Genomic DNA, 27,891 nt, shown 5'->3' on the forward strand with positions numbered 1-27,891 from the left:
GAAATAAACAAAAATTAATATACATGAGTAACAATAGAGCTGAGCTTCACCCATGTAGACCATTTATGTGAGGCATGGGGGAGCATTTTAGAGTTACTTTTTCATTACATTACCTGACCTGTTTAAAAGAGATGGTCTTCATCCCTCCTGGGGTGGCGCCACTCTTCTGTCTAGAAATATGGCACATAGTCTTAGTGTTTATACTTGACTAACTGGGGCCCAGGTCAGGAAGCAGACAGACTGGCTAAACCGACCGTCTGCTAGCTGCCTCCCGTCACAGAGGTCAGTTAATTCTCAGCACATAGAGACTCTTTCACCTAGATATCACACTATAGAGACTGTGTCTGTTCCCCGAACTAGAAAATACAAAAAACGTCCAATCCAAGTTAAGGTTAACAATTTAATTGAGGTTCAACAAATAAAAAACAAATGCAATATGGATAAACAAATGATAAAGATTGGCTTATTGAATATCAGATCCATTTCTACGAAAACACTTTTTGTAAATATGATAACTGATCATAATATAGATGTGCTCTGTTTGACAGAAACTTGGCTAAAACCTGATGATTACATTATTTTAAATGAGTCCACCCCCCAAGATTACTGTTATAAAAATGAGCCGTGTCTAAAAGGCAAAGGGGGAGGAGTTGCTTCAATTTATAACAACGTTTTCAGGATTTCTCAGAGGGCAGGATTCAAGTATAACTCGTTTGAAGTAATGGTGCTTCATATAACATTATCCAGAGAAATCAATGTTAATGATAAATCCCCTGTTATGTTTGTACTGGCTACTGTATACAGGCCACCAGGGCACCATACAGACTTTATTAAAGAGTTCGGTGATTTTACATCCGAGTTAGTTCTGGCTGCAGATAAAGTTTTAATAGTTGGTGATTTTAATATCCATGTCGATAATGAAAAAGATGCATTGGGATCAGCATTTATAGACATTCTGAACTCTATTGGTGTTAGACAACATGTTTCAGGACCTACTCATTGTCGAAATCATACTCTAGATTTAATACTGTCACATGGAATTGATGTTGATAGTGTTGAAATTATTCAGCCAAGTGATGATATCTCAGATCATTATTTAGTTCTGTGTAAACTTCATATAGCCAAAATTGTAAATTCTACTTCTTGTTACAAGTATCGAAGAACCATCACTTCTACCACAAAAGACTGCTTTTTAAGTTATCTTCCAGATGTATTCAAATTCCTTAGCATATCCAAAACCTCAGAACAACTTGATGTAACAGTAACTATGGACTCTCTCTTTTCTAGCACTTTAAATACAGTTGCTCCTTTACGCTTAAGGAAGGTTAAGGAAAACAGTTTGACACCATGGTATAATGAGCATACTCACACCCTAAAGAGAGCAGCCCGAAAAATGGAGCGCAGCTGGAGGAAAACAAAACTAGAGGTATTTCGTATTGCTTGGCGGGAAAGTAGCATATCCTATAGAAAAGCATTAAAAACTGCTGGATCTGATTACTTTTCTTCTCTTTTAGAAGAAAACAAATATAACCCCAGGTATGTATTCAATACAGTGGCTAAATTAACGAAAAATAAAGCCTCAACAAGTGTTGAGATTTCCCAACACCACAACAGTAATGACTTTATGAACTACTTTACTTCTAAAATCGATACTATTAGAGATAAAATTGCAACCATTCAGCCGTCAGCTACAGTATCACATCAGACGGTGCACTATAGACCCCCTGAGGAACAGTTCCACTCATTCTCTACTATAGGAGAGGAAGAATTGTATAAACTTGTTAAATCATCTAAACCAACAACATGTATGTTAGACCCTATACCATCTAAGCTCCTAAAAGAGGTGCTTCCAGAAGTCATAGGTCCTCTTCTGACTATTATTAATTCCTCATTGTCATTAGGATATGTCCCCAAAACCTTCAAACTGGCTGTTATTAAGCCTCTCATAAAAAAACCACAACTTGACCCCAGAGAACTTGTTAATTATAGACCAATCTCGAATCTCCCTTTTCTGTCCAAGATACTAGAAAAGGGGGTATCCTCACAATTATATTCCTTCTTAGAGAAAAATGGTATATGTGAGGATTTCCAGTCAGGATTTAGACCGTATCATAGTACTGAGACTGCTCTCCTTAGAGTTACAAATGATCTGCTCTTATCATCTGATCGTGGGTGTATCTCTCTATTAGTTTTATTGGATCTTAGTGCTGCGTTTGACACAATTGACCAAAACATTCTTTTGCATAGACTTGAACACTTTGCTGGCATCAGTGGAAGTGCATTAGCATGGTTTAAATCGTACTTATATGACGGCCATCAGTTCGTAGCAGTGAATGAAGATGTATCATATCGATCACAAGTGCAGTGTTGGAGTACCTCAAGGCTCAGTACTAGGGCCGCTACTCTTCACGCTTTATATGTTACCCTTGGGAGATATCATCAGGAAACATGGTGTTAGCTTTCACTGTTATGCTGATGATACTCAGCTCTATATTTCCTCGCAGCCCGGTGAAACACACCAATTTGAAAAACTAATGGAATGCATAGTCGATATAAAAAATTGGATGACGAGTAATTTCTTACTGCTAAATTCAGAAAAAACAGAGGTGTTAATCATAGGGCCTAAAAACTCTGCTTGTAATAACTTAGAACACTGTCTAAGACTTGATGGTTTCTCTGTCAATTCTTCGTCATCAGTTAGGAACCTAGGTGTGCTACTTGATCGCAATCTTTCCTTAGAAAGCCATGTTTCTAGCATTTGTAAAACTGCATTTTTCCATCTCAAAAATATATCTAAATTACGGCCTATGCTCTAAATGTCAAATGCAGAAATGTTAATCCATGCATTTATGACTTCAAGGTTAGACTATTGTAATGCTTTATTGGGTGGTTGTTCTGCACGCTTGGTAAACAAACTACAGCTAGTCCAAAATGCAGCAGCAAGAGTTCTTACTAGAACCAGGAAGTATGACCATATTAGCCCGGTCCTGTCCACACTGCACTGGCTCCCTATCAAACATCGTATAGATTTTAAAATATTGCTTATTACTTATAAAGCCCTGAATGGTTTAGCACCTCAGTATTTGAATGAGCTCCTTTTACATTATAATCCTCTACGTCCGCTACGTTCTCAAAACTCAGGCAATTTGATAATACCTAGAATATCAAAATCAACTGTGGGCGGCAGATCCTTTTCCTATTTGGCGCCTAAACTCTGGAATAACCTACCTAACATTGTTCGGGAGGCAGACACACTCTTGCAGTTTAAATCTAGATTAAAGACCCATCTCTTTAACCTGGCATACACATAACATACTAATATGCTTTTAATATCCAAATCCGTTAAAGGATTTTTAGGCTGCATTAATTAGGTAAACCGGAACCAGAAACACTTCACATAACACCGTACTTTCTACATCATTAGAAGAATGGCATCTACGCTAATATTTGTCTGTTTCTCTCTTGTTCCGAGGTCACCGTGGCCACCAGATCCAGTCTGTATCCAAATCAGAGGGTCACTGCAGTCACCCGGATCCAGTACGTATCCAGACCAGATGGTGGATCAGCACCTAGAAAGGACCTCTACTGCCCTGAAAGACAGCGGAGACCAGGACAACTAGAGCCCCAGATACAGATCCCCTGTAAAGACCTTGTCTCAGAGGACCACCAGGACAAGACCACAGGAAACAGATGATTCTTCTGCACAATCTGACTTTGCTGCAGCCTGGAATTGAACTACTGGTTTCGTCTGGTCAGAGGAGAACTGGCCCCCCAACTGAGCCTGGTTTCTCCCAAGGTTTTTTTCTCCATTCTGTCACTGATGGAGTTTCGGTTCCTTGCCGCTGTTGCCTCTGGCTTGCTTAGTTGGGGTCACTTCATCTACAGCGATATCATTGACTTGATTGCAAATAAATGCACAGACACTATTTAAACTGAACAGAGATGACATAACTGAATTCAATGATGAACTGCCTTTAACTATCATTTTGCATTATTGAGACACTGTTTTCCAAATTAATGTTGTTCAGTGCTTTGACGCAATGTATTTTGTTTAAAGCACTATATAAATAAAGGTGATTACATCTGGGATTGCTGATGCTGAGATGCTGGTAAATAATGTGACCTCATGACACAGAAAGGTGAAGTGCTGGAAGTGAGTTAAAAAGGCTCATGGATATGAAGTAGCAAAGCACCTTTATGCTACATAATATATCTCAGTGCTATGAAGTCACAAAGCTCACCTACATAAACATGTAATGGAAAATGAAATGGTCGGTGTTTGTGCTATTTTTCTTCAGCTTTTTGGTAGTTTTAGTCCAACATAAACAAATTGTTTTTAAATATTTAACCCTAGATAAATATAAAATAAATATGCCACCATAACAGAAGTGCAGCACTGGTGCATTATTAAAACCAAATGATTTTATAAACTAAAAGTTCAACATGAAGGCTTTGAATTTCTTTGGAATTTTTACATTTTCAATATAGTATTATAGTATATATAATATAGTTTTATTTCATGCAAACCTGTATGACTCAATCCATATGGACAATGGACACAACTGATTAAAAAATGCCTATATGGGGTAGCTCAGGAGTAAACATCTGCATTGTCATTCTGTAATTAAGTTAAATCAAACTTCTCCTTTACATAAAACGGGAACAGAGATGAAACACCAGTGGCATAATTGTGTTGTATGATTGTAGCAGAATGTAGATTTTTCTGTTAGGATTTAAATACTTTGACCATGTCCTTGTTCTAAACATCAGGTTGCCTGTACAACAAAGGTGGCAACAAAATATGTGCCTCATTCATTATAACAGGGTTAAATGGGTTTTCAAATCACACACGTGACACATATACGTGAATGCGACCTTAATATCCTTGGTTCTTTGCTCTTGAAGTCGCATGTCCTCTTAATGTGCGTCTCCTATGTTTTCATGTTCATCAGCGATCTTTCACCAGTATAGAGTTTCTTTTGTTGCTTCTCATCTTCCGGCTATCTGTTGGTCACGGCGCATCCTGCAAAAGGGAGACACAAGAATGTTGCGATACTTGTTCTTCTCATAGAGACCACTGTGGAATCCTCAGTTTCTTGACCTCACACGTGTCCCTCTACTCATGGAGTGTCCTTCTGTGGTGCTTTCCTCTTGCGTTATGCCCGCCAGGGTCCAGGTCAAGGTTTACCATTCAGATTAGAACTTCTGCAGCCAAGCAAGGAGGAGAGCAGTTTGTGTGCCCGAGGGGGGCGCTGGGGTGCCTCGGCGAGGTGTACCATGCGCGGTGAGCGCCATACTTTAATAGTGAAGTCATCATTGGCAGACAGCAGCAGCTCCTGGTCTGCTGGGCTGAAGGCCACAGAGTTGACCACATCATCGTGTTTCAAGCGAGCCAGACAGATGTTGTAGTGCCGGTCCCAGATGTAACCATGCTTGTCCTATGCACCGCTACACAGACAATTACATGAATTAGACAATTAATAATTCTAGTTATTATGACTCAGTAGTTTTTATATTTTGTTCGTCAAGCATTTAATGATGGTTCAGATGAGTAAAAAAATTATAATTTGTAGTATTAGTCTGTGTGAGGCAGGGCAATTTACATTTTACCCAATATTCTTTTAATTAGGATATAAAAATAATTAATATTGTGGATTCTGCCATGATTTTAAAATGCATGATAACTCGTAAGTATGAGAGAGATATTTGGATAGCATCTGTGACAAAAAAAGTGGACAAAATTGGGAAGTTCAAATTGATTAGTGTGCATCAGTTCAATGAACAGTTATTTACTGTCATTCAAATATTGCTCAAGCATGTGATCAGCTAGAGAATATGGGTATGAATGGATATTTTATAGTCTTTGACTGAACTGAGCTGGATGATCACCGAATTCAACTGCATTTAACTGAAAATGTTGTGTTTTCTATTGCCATTTTGCCTTACTGATACACTACTTTCCTATTTATTACTCAAAAGTGCATTGACACAATCTTCATTTGTTAAAAACACTATATATATATATAAGTCGAGTCACATTTATTCATGCATTCATCGTGAAAAACCAGAATGTAATTACAAGTTTACAATGACCTTTAAAGCTTAATAAACACTCAAATGCTTTAACAAATTTAATCCGCTCAATGGGATTCCTGCAACATAATAAAAAAATGTTTCCTGATGCTGCAGCAATGCCGTTTGCTTGTCGGTTTAGTGTTGTATCAGCCAGTGAAAGAATTGACTTAAGAAATTACTTCTATTGAATCTTGACTCTGTTTAATAGCATGCATTTAGAGGAGATAGACCTGCCATTTGGAGCACTAGTGAACAGGCCAAAAAATCTGTTAACTACTGCATAAAATAAGGGGGGTACAGGTGGCTGGGCTGTAAATTACCCGGCGACAAAGTCTCGGCTGACGTCAAGGAAGATAAAGAAGCACTCATCATTGGGTGTGAAGGCCCGGTGGGCTCAAAGGCTGCGGCGTTCCTCTCTAAGACTCCTCAGATAAATCACATTCAGGTCTATCTCCTCTGCGATGGGTGGAGGGGACATGGGGTCAGAGATCACACAGCCTGCTGGCCACGCTTGACTGTTCACGTACAAGTACCTGTGAATAGACAAACACGGTTGCCATTTCCCAAGATATTACTTTGATTTCAGCAGAGTTTTCGGGAATTGTTGTCTATGATTTTCATGGCCTTTTAAACATTTTAGTTAAAACATTGTAGAGACTGATTAAGTGGAAATTAATAGACTGCAATGATTACACTTTACAAGTATCTCTAAAGGTGCTGCAAGTAATTTTTTTATTTAACTTAAGAATGATATACCATAAGATGTTTCCAGGTATTTGGGAAACTGCGGAGTCTGAGGAAGAGGGGGTGGGAGGAACAACACTCTCCAATATGTTAAATTTGGACTGCAGTACCCATTTTAATGGATGGCTGGAAAATTACTGCTCCTTAATAAGATGAAAGTCTAAGTTTTCTAAGTCTGCTGGCGCCCCCAGGAGGAAGACTGTGTGACTTTGTACCCCATTGAAACACAAGAGCAACATCCTGGTAATCACTTACAGCCTCACAGAAAATATTGTACACAAAGTGATTCTCTTTTTAGAATTTGAAAGGCTGTATGAATTTGCTGAGTTAACTGCATTAGCCCAGATTTAGTGTTCTACCGCTGCACAACACACACCTATGGTCAGGTGACAGACCCATGCCAATGATGTGGCCATGTATGTCAATCACATGATCCAGTGAGTCGAAGAATTCCTCCGTACTGCACTCCTCTCCCAACACAGGACAGCACGTCGTCATTTGATTAGGCATTATCCGCTTGATGCCTGAAACAAACAAACAGCAATTTGGAAATCCAGGCATTTATGGAATGAGCAGGTTAAGTAATAGTAATTCATACAGTGTCCCATTAGAGACATAAGCGCATACTCACCTATTTGGTGAGGTGAATAGGTAAGGCTGCCGGTGGTGAAGAGGAGGTAGGTCTTGTCCTCTCCTTCTCCAGGAGCTGAGGGAGACAACAGGTTTGGATCAGGAGCTTTGTTGTGTCTGCTGCCCATCAACCTGGCCACCTTTGTCTCCAACTCTCGTTCACAGGCAGCTATGCTCTGATGACCCTAATGCCAGCAACATAATGCATAAAAAACTGCAAACAAAACGGCATCATGTATGTACAAACCGATTCCAAAAAAGCTGGGACACTGTACAAATTGTGAGTTAAAAAGGAATGGAATAATTTACAAATCTCATAAACGTATATTTTATTCACAATAGAATATAGATAACATATCACATGTTGAAAGTGAGAGATTTTGAAATGTCATTCCAAATATTGGCTCATTTTGGATTTCATGAGAGCTACAGATTTAAAAAAAGTTGGGACAGGTAGCAATAAGAGGCCGGAAAAGTAAAATGTACATATAAGGAACAGCTGGAGGACCAATTTGCAAATTGTCAGACGAACCAAAAATTGAAGTTCTTTTTCGAAAACTGGGACTCCATGTCATCTGGACTAAAGAGGACAAGGACAACCCAAGTTGTTATCAGCGCTCAGTTCAGAAGTCTGCATCTCTGATGGTATATGGTTGCATGAGTGCATGGGGCATAGGCAGCTGAAAATATATATGAAAGGTATATCCAAGTTCAGGAACAACATATGGTACCATCCAGACCTCGTCTCTTTCAGGGAAGACCTTGCATTTTCCAACATGACAATGCCAGACCACATGCTGCATTATTTACAACATCATGTCTGCGTAGAAGGAGGATCCGGGTACTGAAATGGCCAGCTTGCAGTCCAGATCTTTCACCCATAGCAAACATTTGGCGCATCATGAAGAGGAAGATGCAAAAAAGAAGACCTAAGACAGTTGAGCAACTAGAAGCCTGTATTGGACAACAGTGGGACAACATTCCTATTCCTAAACTTGAGCAACTTGTATCCTCAGTCCCCAGACGTTTGCAGACTGTCATAAAGGGGATGCCACACTGAGGCAAAATTATACATTTTCTCAGTTTAAACATTTTGGCCTTCCGTCCACACTGAGACAGAGTTTTGTCAAGGAAAACTGAGCTTTTTGAAAATGCTCTCCAAAGTGTATATATTTCAAACCAGCATTTTCCCGATGTAGTGTGGACTGTGAAAACTGGTATTTTAGAACGATGATGCAAGTTTAGTCAATGTGACGTACATTCTACCAAGAGATATTTGTGTTTATACTGGTGTTGTGCACATTATGTGCTATGCACTTTCACACTATTGCTATATATGTTTTACTTTGTACACTCTTTATATCACAGTCCTGCAAAGCTTAAAGCAAATTTACTCACGATCGCTATTTGCGGCAAACCATGAGGGCAGCTGCATTATAGAACAGACATACAGTACAATCGTGAGTATGTGCAACCTGGATGCGTCAATGAATTGTGAGTTCTATTTGTATATAAAATAAATAAAAATTCCTGTCAGAAAAAAACAGCATGAAAGCGTCTCATGTCTGTTCCATGTTTATAATCTGTAGTGAGCTTCGGCTCTAGCAGGGCCAGCATACACCTCAGCAGGCCAGGCAGCTTTGGTACTCCATGGCAGTGCTTCGCAACCCTGTTCCCTAGGATGAACCCTGGCTGGTACGAGGATGGTGGGGATAGTTGGCAGAAGGAAAGTCATCTTCACAGATGCTTCCAAGACAGGCTGGGGAGCCCTGTGCGAAGGCCATCCGTCCTTTGGTGTCTGGACTAGTGCAGAAAGCAAGCTCCATATCAACCGTCTGGAAATGCTGGCAGTATGTTGAGCTCTCTATGCTTTTTTACCACTCTTGACAGGGAACCACGTCCTAGTCCGTTCGGAAAACATGACAGTGGTGTCCTTCATAAATCGCCAAGGCGGGCTCTCCTCAAAACCCCTATTCACTCTTATTCACTCCAGTAAAAAGCAACCTAGAGTGGGCCCGGCACCACCTGCTCTCATTAAGAGCAGCGCATTTGCAGGGCGTTCAGAATACAGGGGCGGACATTTTGTCCCGGAGCAACCTCCCTGAATAGGAATGGAGGCTCCATCGTCAGACTGTTCAAAGGATTTGGGACATCTTTGGGAGGGCAGAGATCGACCTCTTCACCTCCGAAGACAATTCTCATTGGCCAGTATATTTTTCGAAAGTCAAGGATTCTCTGGCCTATGACTGGCCCAGACTCCTCCTTTATGCTTTTCCCCCAGGTCATCAGACGAATCAGGAAGGATCCCAAGGTCCTCCTGGTAGCCCCTCTGTGGAGGAGCCAACAATGTCTCTCGGAGCTGTCTCAATTGTTGCTTAAGGAGCCATGGCCGATCCCCTTGAGACAGGACCTCTTCTTTCAAGCAAACGGAATATGGCACCCCAGACCTGAGCTGTGGGCTCTTCAAGTCAAGTCAAGTCACCTTTATTTATATAGCGCTTTAAACAAAATACATTGCGTCCAAACAACTGAACAACATTCATTAGGAAAACAGTGCGTCAATAATGCAAAATGATAGTTAAAGGCAGTTCATCATTGAGTTCAGTGATGTCATCTCTGTTCAGTTAAATAGTGTCTGTGCATTTATTTGCAATCAAGTCAACAATATCGCTGTAGATGAAGTGACCCCAACTAAGCAAGCCAGAGGCGACAGCGGTAAGGAACCAAAACTCCATCGGTGACAGAATGGAGAAAAAAACCTTGGGAGAAACCAGGCTCAGTTGGGGGGCCAGTTCTCCTCTGACCAGACGAAACCAGTAGTTTAATTACAGGCTGCAGCAAAGTCAGATTGTGCAGAAGAATCATCTGTTTCCAGTGGTCTTGTCATGGAGGTCCTCTGAGACAAGGTCTTTACAGGAGATCTGTATCTGGGGCTCTAGTTGTCCTGGTCTCTGCTGTCTTTCAGGGCAGTAGAGGTCCTTTCTAGGTGCTGATCCACCATCTGGTCTGAATACGTACTGGATCCGGGTGATAAAAATACTTGAACGGATTTGGATATTAAAAGCATATTAGTATGTTATGTGTAAGCCAGGTTAAAGAGATGGGTCTTTAATCTAGTTTTAAACTGCAAGAGTGTGTCTGCCTCCCGAACAATGTTAGGTAGGTTATTCCAGAGTTTAGGTGCCAAATAGGAAAAGGATCTGCCGCCCGCAGTTGATTTTGATATTCTAGGTATTATCAAATTGCCTGTGTTTTGAGAACATAGCGAACGTAGAGGATTATAATGTAAAAGGAGCTCATTCAAATACTGAGATGCTAAACCTTTCAGGGCTTTATAAGTAATAAGCAATATTTTAAAATCTATACGATGTTTGATAGGGAGCCAGTGCAGTGTTGACAGGACCGGGCTAATATGGTCATACTTCATGGTTCTAGTAAGAACTCTTGCTGCTGCATTTTGGACTAGCTGTAGTTTGTTTACTAAGCGTGCAGAACAACCAGAGATGTATAAAGTACTAGAGAAACATACTTGAGTAATAGTACAAGTGCTCTATCAAAAAAGTGACTTGAGTAGAAGTAGAAGTGCTCTTTAAGCACCACACTTAAGTAGAAGTACTAAAGTATTCAACATTTTTTGTACTTAAAGGCAGGGTAGGTAAGAAATTTATAAACAACTTTCTTCCAAATTTGTTTAAACTTTCTATTTATATCAATGCATAATTAAAATGTAAGTACTCTGATAAAAAGAGTATAAAAATCGAGTGACTCTAGACCGTTTAATCTGTATTAAACACAGCTCATTATTTCCTTTCGGCACGAAACATAGGATTGGCTTAGGCGACTGTCACTCTCTCGCAACCATGGCAACCACCCTTTTGCCACACATGACCTGCCCACTTGCGCACGCACGTTTGATTTGAGGAATTCAAGAGGCACGGATCCTAGGAATACCAAAACAATGGCAGAGAAACAGCAAGCAAAATTCACTGTACCGGCCTATGCAGTTAGTGAAGGCAAACCAGGCAAAAAAAGGAAGACAGTAACAGTACAAGAAAAGGCAATGAACAAAAAGTCTTTGGATAAACAAAGAAATAAAACGCGAGTTAATATCGGCGTGCCTTTCCAGCGATGGCTGGAACTGAGGGAACTCAAGTGCTCCTTGCCCTGCCCTGCACTTCGACCACCCCGTCCTCGGCATCTACTTCCTCGGACCCTAGTTGCACGGCCTCTTGCACGACCTCCTCTGCTTCGCCCTCGACCCCGGACCTGTCCTCGAGCTGACGATGCGGTACTTGTCTCTGGAGTGTAACGTTAGTCCTCATCAGAGTCAACAATGCTTTCATCATGGAAACTCTTACATGCAGAACAACGTATATGTTATGAATCTTACACGAAATTCATCTTCATCACAGTGTAAATGATGGTAATGGAAAAACGTGTATCATGCAACCTGTTTTTAGCTTTGCCTTATAGATAACTAGCTCGTTAGCGAATCAAAAAATATATATTTTAAACTTTACCAATATCAATATGCTAGCTTGATAGTGAGTACTAAAATACATCTTGTTTGTTTATCTTCATAATTATAAAGTTATTTTTATTACATGTGATTCTGACATGATTTCACTGCATGCACTCTGCTCCTTCCTCTCCGCTCGTCTCAGGTAAATAATGCGTCTTCCAGCTCAGTGGTCGGAGTCGCGCGTTCATGTGTTTTGGGGGCGTGGCTTTAGAAGGCGCCCAGAAGGGAGGGGGTGGTGTGAATGGAAATAATGAGCTGTCTTTAAAACAGTCGTTAGAGGTCTACAGACACTCGATTTTTATACTTTCTTTTTCAGAGTACTTACATTTTAATTATGTATTGATATATAAATAAAGTTTAAACACATTTGGAAAAAACGTTTTTTATACATGTTTTACCTACCCTGCCTTTAAAATGTCAAGTAAAAATATATTTCCTTGCACCCAGAAACATGAATGTGCACATCAAAACTATTATTTTCAAAATCTTAAAAATACATTTTAAGGTAAAATGTATTTTCTACAATTATCATAACTTATGAATTATCATAACAAATAACAAAAAATTAAGTGTCATGTCACTGACCTGTTAGAATTGCTATTATTTGCTTTGAAAATCATTAAATGCATAACCTGTTCTCATTTGTGCTAGGAACATTTAATACATTTATTAATATGATGTCAAATTAGGCTGAAGAATTATAAAGGATTATAAAAAATAAAAAGAAATGTGTAACAACATCAGTGTTATGCAGTACGGTGACATGCAAACTATTCAGATGTCCGTTTTCTGTTGCATATAACCATAGATATTGCATGTGTGGGATTACAAATTTAGAAAATGTTAAATCTAGGTTCCAATATAATAGTAGACTTTTTGGGGTAATAAAGTTGAGATCCAAGAAGCTCAAATCAGGAGAATCAAGTGTCTGAGACATTAACCTTTTGTCTTTGTGTTCTTCCTTGAAGCTCAAGGCACAGCTGTGCCTTTTGTCTCTATGATAATGTGAAGGTATCCGTGATACTGTCAGGCACCTCTGTATTTAAATGACACTGTTATGCTGATAAGATCAAGGCTGGGAAGTTGCCAGTGTCTGGAATCTTCCTGATTGCATTTGCATGCTTTGTTAAAATGGTCTCCACCTCTACTGTATGGATCCCTCCCACTTGAATGTATATAATCTACAATGTCTTAAGGACAATTTAGACTATTGATGACTACAGCACCACGCAGAGCGTTCTCAATAAAGAATCCTGCTGAAGATTACCCAAGAGTCTCCTGGTCTTCGTTTCTGAGTTCCCAACACATGTTATTATTAATTGCATATGCAATTTATTTATGTCATTCAGACATTTATCTGTTGGATTATAAATCATAAATACGGTGTAAACATTTGAAATTTGAGGGGAAAAAAATCTTGTTTTCATCTTTATGAAGCGAACTGGAGGCAGTCTTACCTTAACAGAACAGTCTTTGGAGCAGGAGGAGAAGCGATGTCCACGGTGAGAGAAGGCCAAATGCAGGACCTGATCATGATGCTCCTTCAGGGTCTGAACCTCTACACATGGAATGCAGTCATACAGCCGCTTGAACTCCCTGTACCACTACTCAGCAGCTGCACACACGCATGAAAAGCACAGTTACTTTCAAAAGGAGCAGGAAGTGCTGCCACAGTGTGGCATTCATACATGAAGAGGGTAAGGAAAGAAAGTGGCAAAATTTAAGCACCCTCACATGTCTTTTACTACTTACTGGATTAGTAGTAAAAGGCCACATGCATCTATTTCACTTTGGTTTCACAATTACTTTTGGCCACAGAAGTGAAGGTGTGTGCTTATTTATTTTACACATTAATTCATTGCCTATGATGCAGTTTATATAAAAGTTCAGCTCCAGCCGAAGTACCAGGGTGGCGAGGCACAGAGCGTGGGACACAGTAGTAGTTGTAGAACAGCTCCTTCCAGAGGAATTCATCCCGTGACACAGAAAACCACTGACGACAGGTGAAGCCTGCACTCAGCACTGCCTTATGAGGTAGATGCAAGAAGATTTCCAGCACCAGGCTGTCCGGCAAGCCAGGGCCACTTGCCATTCTGACATCCTGAAAAAAAACATTAAAACATTAAAGATGACTTTTAACCGATTACATCAAAAAAAGGCTATTTTGCTAGTGTTATATTAAAAAAGGCTAATAGCTATTCATCAAATCATTAACAATGGCTATTTTGTGCTACTAAACATTCATTTTTCTCTGGGACCTTATCTCTGTTGATAATTGTGCTGTTGCTCACAGAAACCTGGCAAACACCAATTAAGCATAATGAAATTAATTTGCTCTCTTAAAGCTGCAGTCAGTAACTTTTGACGCTCTAGCGGTTAATAAACAGAACTGCTTGCGTCTTGCGGAAGAACATCATAACCGGAACTACTTATCTCCGTTTATGTCTATGAAGAATCACAAAGGTACTGGGTTACTCTGCCGCAGTACCCCCGAAGCAATCTAAAATAGTCAGAATATAAACACTTATTATAGGTGCAACCTAGTGATTCAGGACAAGCTAAAAACACAGTTTCATGGTGTACTCGCTTATTATATACATTTTTCTACATTTTGAACACAAACAAAGTTACGGACCGTAGCTCTGATTGGTTGTTTCTTAACGGGAGCGATGTATTTCTGCAAATGGCAATAGGACCACTGGCAGGAGCCAGAGGAGCTTGATTTTTTTCACAGATTATCTGTCTCATACTCTACTGTCAGGACATAATGACAGGTTTAACAAATATGTAAAAAAATATATTTTTTCAAAAGTTACCTACTGCAGCTTTAAAGATTTTGGTCTGTGAATTGTACTGTTTTCTATCTATGAGGTTTTTTTTTTTTTATAACTTTGAAAAATAGTCTTGGGTTTTAGAAAGGCGCTACAACAATATAAACCATAGCCTATTTGTGCTTTATGAAAACTAGATATCTGAGATAAAAACAAATGTTTAAACCCTCTGATCCTGCCGAACTTGCTTTTGCAGATTCCAGTGTTTCCTTGACACGTACGTCTAGACAGCTTGTCTCATTCACTCAGTATAAATTTGACAAAGTTCAGGTCTTTTTAGAGATCAACTGGGTTTACACTTGGCAGATTTGGTTAGATATTAAAATGTACTCTGGGTGCGACTGCTCAGTAAGTGTCTTCACCAAATAAGTGGACGAAGTCCCACAATAGGTCTCAGTAGGGGTGCTCCGATCACGATCGGCCGATCGTTAATGCTTATCTCCTCAGTAAAGCCGGTTTTCTAATCAGCGGTTAATTCCATCAGGTGCGTGATTTCACATAGAGCAGCTGTTACTACACAGAGCCGTTGTTAACTGAGAAGATGGGCCAATAAACGCTGAAAATTAACGTGATTTGCGCATCTTCTCTATTAACAACGGCTCTGTGTAGTAACAGCTACTCTATGTGAAATCCCGCACCTGATGGAATTAACCGCTGATTAGAAAACCGGCTTTACTGATGAGATGCGCATAACGATCGGCCGATCGTGATCGGAGCACCTCTAGGTCTCAGTCAACTTCCAAAGAAACACTTGTACGGTTCGACTGAAATATGAACATAATACAGACTAAAGAAAAGTCTAAATGAACAAAAGCTCTTGTAACACTAATGAGCTGATGGTATTTCAGTCATCTGTCCATACTAGTGAATTCCTGACTCTTAACACGTTCGGAGCAAAAGACCAGAACGTGAGTAAACAAGGACCTTCGTTGTTTACATAATTCACCATTTTCATCCTGCTTTACGTGACAGTTATTTACTACAAGAAATTCCAGAGTCACTTGGGCGTGCCTCAAAGGAGACACTAAACCAACCACATTCCAACATACACAAAAAGAAACCTTTCGTAAAGTTCCTTACTTTTGTAAGTCCTTATTAATATGTATTTTAAATATGTTTATGGATTGCATAAAATGGTTAATCCTTGTTATGTGAAGAGTATAAGTTGCTAGCTTATACTTTAGGAAATGTCTCTCCTCATTTTAACTTCCTCAAAGAGAGCTACGTTTCTGCAACCCCCACCCCTGCAGGTCGTAAAACTTTAAGACCACCCTGGACACACAGGACAGGAGAGAAGCCAAATCACTGGTTTCTTTTGAACAATGCATTCTATGGAATGTATTCATTAACTTTATGTTTTATGTTTTATAAATGTATTACGTATTCCCTTTTGGTACATTTAGAAATTTCCCATATAAATTGGGACTATCTGCAGTGTTATCATGTGTTAATCAAATCTTTAAATATGTGTAATTCTGCATTTGAATGTAACTTCATGTTTTGATCATATATATATTATGTTTAGTATCTTTGTGATCGTCATGCTCTGACAGACCCATTTATCTAGAGCAAAGTAATGAAAAATGTATGTAATCTGAATTACAAACTTGCTAGAATAATCCCTGGAATTTGGACAAGCCCTAAATCTCCAGGGGGGTTGTCTCCACAGAGACAAAGGAACTTTTCCCTCCGCTTCAGATCGCGGACTTTCATTGGCTGTTTACGCGAAAAAGGGGCGTGAACCATTTCAAGCCATAAGAACGACCGAACAAGGTCCGCCCTCTCTCTTCTTCTCCTTCTCCGTTCTCGGACACGCTGCTCTCCTGTGCGACCAACGCTTCCACGTGGCCTTAGGCCCCGCTCATAGCGCAAACCCCCTCAGCACAGGGGCTGAGAGAAAAAGCCATTTTAATGGCTCCTTTGGAAGCTTTCGTTTTTGTTCTTTTCTTTTCTTTTCTTTACTAAGTTTATTCAACTATTCGCCTCTCCACGCAAGGAAGACGAATTCTGGAACATTGTTTGTTGAACCTTTCAAATACCGCGCGAGGACAGAACAAAGGACCACGTGCTCCACGCTCACGCCAAGATCAAGCGCAGTGTGCACGCGCGTCACATGGCCTCCGGCACACGCCCGCTGGTTTCAAAAGGACAAGCGCGCAAAGCTCACAAGCTCGACGCCGATCTCACGCCACGCACATTGGACACTTTGCAAGTATCACTTTCTCTATGGAGATTTAAATGCTGCTTTAAAGTGTTGTTATGATCTGATCGTTGTTGGCTTCCAAAAGTTACTGACTATGATTTCCATACCTGAGCTCCTTATGTGATTTCATTCTATTTTCTCTCTCTCTCTCTCTCTCTCTCTCTCTCTCTCTCTCTCTCTCTCTCTCTCTCTCTCTCTTTTATTTGGATTCGGTTATGTCTTGTATAAAGCTTATTGTTTGTATTGTCGTACGCATATTTACTCTGTGTGATTTGTAGTTTGATGTATTACTAGTTTAATTATTAAAAACCCATATACTGACGATTGGCTTGGACTCCACCCCACTCACATTATGAGTCACTGAGATGTCTGATCTATAGCTACAAGCTCTAAATTTAGAAACTAAATTTATCATAAGGATAGGACAATATTTTCATGGCCAGAGAATACTTTTCCTTGAATTATAAGGCGTGATAACTTTATTGAAAATTGATAGGTCAATAGTGGTTTGCTGGACATACCACTGTTTGATTTGCACAGTAAGAGATATCACAATAATTGGTATGAAGAATGGAATATTGACATATTAATGAGTAAGTTACAGTGCCCTGTGATTATTTATTGGTATAGGCAATTGAGCTATTTTTCATAATCAAATTTAATGTAACTGTCATCTGAGATATAAATTAATCATATTCCTGATTAATTATTCAAATTCCCTATATATATTTGAGTTAATTATTCTGTAAAACTCAATGTTGTTACATTTATGGTGGAGATAACGCGGGCATTTCAAACTTCGTTTTGTGAGCAATCAATCTGTGTATATGGTTTTTAATAATTTCTGCACGTGCGCTATGAAATTATGTAATGTTACTTGTGAGATAAGTCGCAAGACGCGAACTCACTACTGACTGAGGCAAAAGGCTGGTCAGTCAGCGCGCTAGGTATTTGTAGAAACTTAACAGTATAGTCACTGTTATTTTTAATGAAAGTAAACTGCAGTATAATGTTAAAAGTATCCTGTTTAGAAAGACCATAATCTTTTTACAGTGAGAACATTTTAATATGAATAATTAAAAGATAAAGAAATCTTTTATTAGTTGCAACATGTAAATCTGAACATGAGCGATGTTCCTCTGATTCAGTTAAAAAGGCCTTGCTTATTAAATATCATTATTGAATTCGTGGTAAACCACATGATAGTCAAAAAAAAAAAAAAAAAAAAACGATAAAAACTCCTGGTCTAAAATTGGCTTAGCTACCCGATTTTTAAACCTAAAACATTTAAATCATAAGTGCTATTTTGATAAATGTTTATTGGAGTCAACAGTTGGAAAATTCCTGTCTTTGTTACATTTGTGTTTTGGAAGTGAACGGATCCTTCCTTCAACCTATGTTAATATAGCACCTCAGAGATTAAAACCTTTGGTTTGTTACTTGTGATTTTTGATGCAGAAAATCAGCCTGACAAACGATCAGATAATTTCTAAGTCATATTGAAATTGTAATTCCGCTATCTAAACACCAGAGGGAACGTGTGGGTTAGAAATTTCAGGGTACGCCCTGCTTTCTGATTCCAGCTTGCATGAGTGCAAAGTTGCCATCCCGTGGCCGTTTCAGATAATGCGCTCTAATTGCTAATCTTTCCCCTTGATGTATTTGAATTAGATGTCTAAATTCTCGATAAATATTTGCATTTACAGCTTTGCTCATGCGAATATTATTACAGGGAAACAAAAGAATGTTCCCTGCCTTTGACTGTTTACATTTACTTTGAGTTTGGTTCAAACATGATTTGAATTAAAATGTAATTGTTAATAGTGGAAATCTAGATGTTTCAGGTCAACCACTGATTGACCCACTTAGAAGGTAAGCCATCTAGTGGCAGTCTCCTGTTAAATCGACTAACAGACCTCTGTCTTTTCCATTCTGTTTGAATTGCATGTCCACTTTTACCCTTTTTGATTAATCTCACCCTGTTTGATTAATTTCATGATCATTAATGATAACTTACAAGCTATCATGGGTTATTATAGGATATTATTCAGATTTTCCTTTTAATTCTTACATGCTTATTTTAAATTTAGATTTAAACCAGTTTTGAATTTTTAATTTGAATTAAGTTTTCTGCTCAGCAGGTTAAAGACAGAGAAGCAGTACTCCCCCCCCCCCCCCCCCCCTTTGTGGTGAAAACCAGCTACTCCTTCTCCCTTGTTTCATTCCTGTCTTTTAATTTGATGTTTATTATTTTTCTTCTCTCTTTTGACTTAGGTTATTTTGATAATTACCATTATTATCATAATTCCTTTGTTTTGTTTTATTATTATTAGGTAAAGCTGTTACCTCTCCTCTCTACATATATAGTTACTCAATTGATGTTAAACAAACCAAACCTTAATTAACTTTAAGTTTCCTTTGTTCATCCTTTGTGTATTTGATTGTAGAACTCCCTCGGTGATTGGACAGTCATCTCAGGTTTCCAGTGAGCAAGGCTGCCCGACTGGTGTTACCGATACTGGCTGCGAGTGAAACTCGGTTCCTCTTGTCTCAAGAGACATCAGCAATTTTGGCACTCCAAAGGTTGTGCTAAAAGTCACAAGCCGTTTGAGACGGCGCCACGCCAGAGTACCGGAGGACCGGGGACACTGCGGTTCAGTGTTTGGGGAGCACCGTGGAGGTTGACCAAGCCACTGGTTCCCACCTGAATGACCAATTTAACCAGGTGAACCAAAAGTGATAATACCTATCCACTTATTATAAGCCACAGAATATTAGATATTCCCCCGGATATATTTTAAGTGTTCTGACCCTTTTGCTTCTTTAAGCCACACCATATTTCTAAGTTTCCTACCCAGATAGCCCACTCACCTGTTGGCCCTATCTTAAAACCTAGCAGTAGGCTTAGGCCTCCTTATTCCCACTAACACATTGTGTTTCTGTTGTTTTATCTCATTTCAAGTGTTGTTTCACTTTGATCTTTTTCTACCCTCTGTTCTGTTGTGATTTTGTTTCTTTCATTTCACATAGAGACAGTAACCTGCGAGCCACCAACGAAGTTAAATCGTAGAACAACCAGCAGCCGGTGTCATCACACGACCCGCTAGGCTACTGCCTGTCAAATCTCCATTTCAGGTCCTTCGTTGACCTCAGTTAATTGGCTACTTAACTGTCTGACTGTTTGCATCAGTTAGCCCCAAAATTCTCATAAACGGCACAGCCCGTATGAATATAGCTCGTTAAACGTAGAACGAACTTGCATTGGTCTTTTTGTGTGTGTGTGCTGTGCTTCTCTCACCGACAGAGAACCAGGATGTTCCAGGCATCCAGTCCAGCAGTCCACGGGGGCCACCTCTCGACATGGTTGAAAGCAGTGACGACCCCCTTCCTGCCCAAGGACGCCAGTAACCTGCAGCACCCAGAGCAACTAGACACCGAGCTAGAGGAACTGATGGCACGCGATCCAAACCAAAGTGACTACTACAGAGAACTCGCCAGGATCTTTGGAAGCCTAGTTCACATTCTCGTCGCCCAAGCACGGCTCAGTGAACGGAGCAACATCGCGGAGGAGGCCTGGAAGTACCAGGCCCCAATCCAGAGTCATCTTGATCAGCTTCTCCTCGAGACCCAGAACCAGCGCGAGAAAGAGGACGACACAGATCCAGAGCTACAGAAAGGAGTTGAAAGACTTCACAATGCCCTGCAAGATCTTCGCCTCGACACAGATCAAAAAGAACAGCTGGAGAGAGAAGCCAGAAAAGAACTCAACAAAAAACTCCAGCAAGGCGACGCTCTCCTAAAAAGAGCAGAGACTGAACTGAAAGAAAGAGACTATAAAACCTGGGCCTGCAAAACACACTTGCAAGCGGCCCGAGCTAAATTCAACAAGCTTACTCTGCAGAGAGATGAGCTCCAAGATGAACTTGACACTGTTCACACCGAACTGAGACAATCTCACAGATTACAGAGTGGCTGGATCGGAGAAACGCACACCACAAAATTTCTCCCGGGCCGCCACTCCAACCCTTTCAGCCAAGAACCCAGAGCTGGAAAAGGGGGTGTAAGCTCACTTCTAAGGAAATCACCAGCCAACTTACAAGAACACCTGTCAACAACGGAGGGGAGAGAATCCTTCCAGAGAACGCATGTCACTAAACCCTGCACTGCTCACAGAGAACTTCACAAGCTAGCCAGAAGCATCTCTACATTCAATCCAGATCCTGCAGGAGGACATGACGTTCATGCTTCTTTACAAGCCATTGACTTTCATTTGGAAACTGTCACCAACGTGACAGATGTGAACACATTGTACCTGTTAAAAATCACGTCCAGCCGTGATGTGCATTGCTTTCTGGATCGTCAACCAGAGACTGTCAAAATGTACTACAAGCAACTGCTACAGACTTTGATTCTTGAATTCTCTGATCCAAACTCAGACCATGGGCTCCTTATTGCTATGGACCTCAAACAGGGCCAATTTGAAAACCCACAGACTTTCTGTAGTCAGCTACGAAAAGCCTACTACGGAGCATGCAACGAACCAGGTATGGAACAGGATATCAACTTAACAACTCTGTTCCTCCTAAACCTACATGCCAGTTGGAGTTTTCATCTCAGAGTCCCAGCGTGTCCACGTAACAGGACTACACAAGAGTTACGGAACTTAGCCCACAAAGCTTGCACCAAGCAAAAGACTATTGGTGAAGAGACTGTAAAAAACCCCAAAGTCTCTGTCTCTGAGCACTGCTTGGAGTTAACCCTAGATGGCGCCCTACAACACCACAGTCACAGACATTTTTACAGAGAGTCAATACCGTTCCAAGCCAGCAGAGGGCAACACAGTGCAGCCACGTCTGAGACAGCAGAGATCTTGAGGGTGCTGAAAGTGCTTCTTCACATGAAAACTCACAAGGAAGATGAGCCAAGCACCCAGAACACTGCCCGTCATCTACAGACCACAGAGCTAACTGTTACAGCACAAAGTGACAACAACACCCAAGCTCCACAGTCAACAGCTGCACACCCTGAACGAGACAGCACAGGTCCTCACACCAGGTACCACAAACATAAGGTACCAGAAAATGCTGTTTTGACTACCTGCCTTCGCAGCGAGCTACACAAGACCGGTCCTCACCACCCACCGATCGTCACACCCGCCCTGATGCCAACATTCCTGGGCAGCCTTGTCAAAAAGGGGGTGGGCCGAAAAGGAGTCAACAGGAAAGACCTGATCGACACAGGATCAAACCTGACGGTGATCTCATCTCACCTTTTCAAAAGACTCCAATTTGAAGCTAAGAGACAAGATCAAACTCTTACTCCTCAAAACTATGAACTGAATGTACAGGTGTACAGACAGAATGACATTCAGTTTGAACAGGTTGTTTCCATTCACCTGACAATCGTTCCGATGAGTCTAATACATCCCATGTATGTCCCACCAATGAACACTCATGCATTGCTCATTGACAAAGACCTGCTAGAACACTTTGACCCTTTTCTGAACTTCAAACAGCTAAAAGACTTTGCTCAAGTGCGAGAACCTTTTTCTCTCCAGCCACACAGGTTGCTAGAGCCAGACTGTCAGGTCGCAGAGGTCACGGGAACTCCCACAGAGCCAGACGGTCAGGTCACAGAGGTCACGGGAACCCCAGCAGCCAGCCATGAGTACAATGCCCTAACGACAGGCTCAAGTTCATGCCTCTGTACCTTAGTCAACAAAAAGGGTACGGTGGTACCAGCTTACACCAAAGGGGTCGCTGTTCGGCTCAACCTGCAATGTGATCAAACCTTACACCACACGCTGGGTTTCTTCCAATCCTCACCTGAATGTGTGGAACTCGGACTCACACTTGCAAACAACAAGCATGTCAAACACCAACACCTGTTCCAGCAATGTGATAACATCACAAAAACACACAATGTGATCGTGTACTGGAAGAAGGTAACAGGACACTCGAAGTTACCAAGTCTAGACAAGGACTTTAAAGATCACACTGACACCCTTGCCAAAACTGGCACACTAAACAACATTCTGTGGTCACTCACAACCCACCCACCCACATTCAAGGTTGAAGTGATTACACACAGCATAAGAACTTTACTAGCTAAACTGCCTACCTCAGAATCGCTTACGCTGGCTCCGTTGTCTACACATACCAACATAGCGGACATGCGGGCTTCTGAAACCTCGATAATGACTTTGCTTTACCACCTCTCAGACCCCTCCATCCACCCTGGCAACCAGTCTACAGTCACTGACAATCAAAGCCCCAGACCACTGCATGATACACAAACCATGCTGCGTGCACAGAACAATATTGTGGGTTGTGCACCGTCTGACATCACAATGCCAGGGCTTGTAATGCCACGGGGCAAAAGGGGGATAATGCCAATATATTTCCATGACGCAGCATGTGCTGCACCACGCAGCACCAGAGCCACTGACAAAACACTGAAGCAAGCGTCATGCCAGCAGCAAGATGTGGCAAAACATGGGCGAGGGCGAGCTAAACCCAGTCGCCGCCCACGAAGCAAAGAGACTGTCCGGTCCAACCAAAGACAGGCCTTGTTTGTTTCTTTCTCCCCTTTCTCTCTCTCTCTCCCTATTATCTGTACCAGGATGCTGCTGTGGTTTGCAGTGCCGTGCTGTCAGCCAAAGATAGGACAGCTGCCACCGAGAAAACCGCTGAGACTCCTGACTACCGATGACAGGGCACACTACCCCAGCACTGTAACCGAATACAGCTGTACAAGGTTCCGATGGAAAAAGGACTCCCTCACTCACACTGAGGCCGATGTAAAACACATGTTCAGCCAACATGAGAAAGTGACTGTTACACAAATGGAGTTAAGTGGACACCACCACCGCTCCAAACAGTTCCCGGGAGCTTTGCTTAGAGCCGCTGCTGCCGCCAGAATGTTTAACATTGTTATGTCCAGTGTCAATGCAGCGAACCAGACTGTAAACTCCTTGAAACCACTGTTTACTGTCTTCCAGAAGGACTTTACACAGACTCAGCTGTTTACAGCGTTAACAACAGACATGCTGTGGGAGGTTAGCTCCTCCAATGACAGCCTAACCACGAGTAAAACCCCACCGTACATGATACCCTTAAGCCTTGTGTTAACTGTGCCGTCTTACGCCATCACCATACCAGCTGACCTGCAACAAATACACCTGGCCAACTCTCTGGATAGCGCCTTCCTACGGCACGTCAACCCCAAACAGAGAGAAGTGAACGTACTCCTGAACCAACCCATCAGCAAGTCAAGCCAAGTCTACAGACCTAAAGACATTGTCAGTGTCAGGATGTGGAAAAGCAACACCCACACCAAAACACACATTCCAAATGTGGTGGCCTACCACGACAGCGACACACAGCTGTACCTGGCCCCAAACATGCACATGTGTGCTTTGTCCAAAGACATTCATTATCTCTGCCTTAGCAAACCCTTCCTCAGACACAACTCTGAAGGAATCTGCGAGCTGCAACCCTGGGTCAGCGATACATGCTGCCCTGCCGAAGCCAAGCCTCTTACACAAGTCACAGAAACGCAAGCAGAGATTGTGGGTAACAGATGGCTCGTCAACACTCCTGTGCGCTCAGCTACGCTGACCTATGACCAGCATGACACCGCCACCCGTGCCAACCTGCTTGACCAAGTACTGAAAGGTACCACCCAACACATTGAAATTACTCCTGTCGACACAGCCCTCCAAGCACAGCCTCGACAGCCCGTTCTGAACCAGTCATCTGCGGTCCGAGCCTGGAATGCTCCCGACACTGCACGGTGCATCTCCACCGTCATTGGTCCCGCCCTGACTCTTGGCGTGACCTTCATCCTATACAGGATACTCAACGGATGCAAACCTCTACAGCCAAACTCATGACAACTGTGGCTGGAGGTCTCCGATGGAATCCCCGGAAAGGGGGTGCCACGTCAAAGACAACACCGAAACCCCATCAAGCTGAATCGTCGGCTTCAGGAACCACTTGTCATCATGACCCACCTGCTACATGACCATCTTGAACCACCTGCCGTCATGATCCACCTTTCATCTGCCCATAGTGATGATTGCCGTCCGATGATGTCCACAAAGGGACTTCATCCGACGGAAAAGGGGGAGATGTAACAATAATGAGCTGATGGTATTTCAGTCATCTGTCCATACTAGTGAATTCCTGACTCTTAACACGTTCGGAGCAAAAGACCAGAACGTGAGTAAACAAGGACCTTCGTTGTTTACATAATTCACCATTTTGGCCGCCCTGAAGTCGGCCACATCCTGCTTTACGTGACAGTTATTTACTACAAGAAATTCCAGAGTCACGTGGGCGTGCCTCAAAGGAGACACTAAACCAACCACATTCCAACATACACAAAAAGAAACCTTTCGTAAAGTTCCTTACTTTTGTAAGTCCTTATTAATATGTATTTTAAATATGTTTATGGATTGCATAAAATGGTTAATCCTTGTTATGTGAAGAGTATAAGTTGCTAGCTTATACTTTAGGAAATGTCTCTCCTCATTTTAACTTCCTCAAAGAGAGCTACGTTTCTGCAACCCCCACCCCTGCAGGTCGTAAAACTTTACGACCACCCTGGACACACAGGACAGGAGAGAAGCCAAATCACTGGTTTCTTTTGAACAATGCATTCTATGGAATGTATTCATTAACTTTCTGTTTTTATGTTTTATAAATGTATTACGTATTCCCTTTTGGTACATTTAGAAATTTCCCATATAAATTGGGACTATCTGCAGTGTTATCATGTGTTAATCAAATCTTTAAATATGTGTAATTCTGCATTTGAATGTAACTTCATGTTTTGATCATATATATATTATGTTTAGTATCTTTGTGATCGTCATGCTCTGACAGACCCATTTATCTAGAGCAAAGTAATGAAAAATGTATGTAATCTGAATTACAAACTTGCTAGAATAATCCCTGGAATTTGGACAAGCCCTAGATCTCCAGGGGGGTTGTCTCCACAGAGACAAAGGAACTTTTCCCTCCGCTTCAGATCGCGGACTTTCATTGGCTGTTTACGCGAAAAAGGGGCGTGAACCATTTCAAGCCATAAGAACGACCGAACAAGGTCCGCCCTCTCTCTTCTTCTCCTTCTCCGTTCTCGGACACGCTGCTCTCCTGTGCGACCAACGCTTCCGCGCGGCCTTAGGCCGCGCTCGTAGCGCAAGCCCCCTCAGCACAGGGGCTGAGAGAAAAAGCCATTTTAATGGCTCCTTTGGAAGCTTTCGTTTGTGTTCTTTTCTTTTCTTTTCTTTACTAAGTTTATTCAACTATTCGCCTCTCCACGCAAGGAAGACGAATTCTGGAACATTGTTTGTTGAACCTTTCAAATACCGCGCGAGGACAGAACAAAGGACCACGTGCTCCACGCTCACGCCAAGATCAAGCGCAGCGTGCACGCGCGTCACATGGCCTCCGGCACATGCCCGCTGGTTTCAAAAGGACAAGCGCGCAAAGCTCACAAGCTCGACGCCGATCTCACGCCACGCATATTGGACACTTTGCAAGTATCACTTTCTCTATGGAGATTTAAATGCTGCTTTAAAGTGTTGTTATGATCTGATCGTTGTTGGCTTCCAAAAGTTACTGACTATGATTTCCATACCTGAGCTCCTTATGTGATCTCATTCTATTTTCTCTCTCTCTCTCTCTCTCTCTCTCTCTCTCTCTCTTTTATTTGGATTCGGTTATGTCTTGTATAAAGCTTATTGTTTGTATTGTCGTACGCATATTTACTCTGTGTGATTTGTAGTTTGATGTATTACTAGTTTAATTATTAAAAACCCATATACTGACGATTGGCTTGGACTCCACCCCACTCACATTATGAGTCACTGAGATGTCTGATCTATAGCTACAAGCTCTAAATTTAGAAACTAAATTTATCATAAGGATAGGACAATATTTTCATGGCCAGAGAATACTTTTCCTTGAATTATAAGGCGTGATAACTTTATTGAAAATTGATAGGTCAACAGTGGTTTGCTGGACATACCACTGTTTGATTTGCAGTAATTTACAGTAAGAGATATCACAATAATTGGTATGAAGAATGGAATATTGACATATTAATGAGTAAGTTACAGTGCCCTGTGATTATTTATTGGTATAGGCAATTGAGCTATTTTTCATAATCAAATTTAATGTAACTGTCATCTGAGATATAAATTAATCATATTCCTGATTCATTATTCAAATTCCCTATATATATTTGAGTTAATTATTCTGTAAAACTCAATGTTGTTACACTCTTTACATTTCACTACAGATGTCATCAGAACTGCTGTTTCTTTGCAGCAGATTTTTGTGTATGCAAGAGAGGCATCCCTGGCATTGTTTTGATTCCTGTACACATTTTATAAGCTATTCTTATGACTGTAGCTGATAATAATATTGTCCATCATGCATGGTTTTGGATGTCTGGGTTACTACTGTCACAAAATATGTCATCAAAGCTGTCCAATCAGGCTTTGACCATATCCTTACTGCATATTTATCACTTGTGAAAGATTGGTTGATACATAAAAATTTTTACTCATTAAACATTATATCGAACAAGTTCTGTTACCTATTGATAACTATTGTTTCCTGTTGAAGGCACAGCAGTACAACAGTTTTTTTTTAAATCCACCAAACAGTGGCATTTATTGGTTGACTTGATAATAAATAATTGTATCTAGTATTTGTAAGTCTATCTTTCAAGAACAGTCTACCAGCAAATCCATTCACTATAGTGGGTAAAAACTGTGTCTCACCCCTCTCATTTCTCTATTCTAATTTAAGATCTGACAGCTGTAAATTAACACTAAGTAACACAGTCTCTCCTTCCCCACCCAGATGTTTATT

General features: G+C 41.1%; 1 protein-coding gene and 1 pseudogene across 1 annotated transcript; one reads left to right on the top strand and one right to left on the bottom strand.

Moving 5' to 3' along the window:
- Positions 1–5,177: 5,177 nt before the first annotated feature.
- Positions 5,178–14,063, bottom strand: LOC127957623 (F-box/WD repeat-containing protein 5-like; annotated as a pseudogene).
- On the top strand, positions 12,771–27,834 carry LOC127957624 (uncharacterized). The gene is made up of 3 exons (XM_052556247.1): positions 12,771–13,668; positions 19,453–21,377; positions 27,829–27,834. Exons 2-3 carry the CDS (start codon positions 20,319–20,321, stop codon positions 27,832–27,834), a joined length of 1,065 nt encoding a protein of 354 aa, XP_052412207.1. The 5' UTR covers positions 12,771–13,668; positions 19,453–20,318.
- The last annotated feature ends 57 nt before the right edge of the window (positions 27,835–27,891 follow it).

The sequence above is a fragment of the Carassius gibelio genome, chromosome B5, assembly GCF_023724105.1.
Source record: "Carassius gibelio isolate Cgi1373 ecotype wild population from Czech Republic chromosome B5, carGib1.2-hapl.c, whole genome shotgun sequence".
NCBI classification, from domain to species: domain Eukaryota; kingdom Metazoa; phylum Chordata; class Actinopteri; order Cypriniformes; family Cyprinidae; genus Carassius; species Carassius gibelio.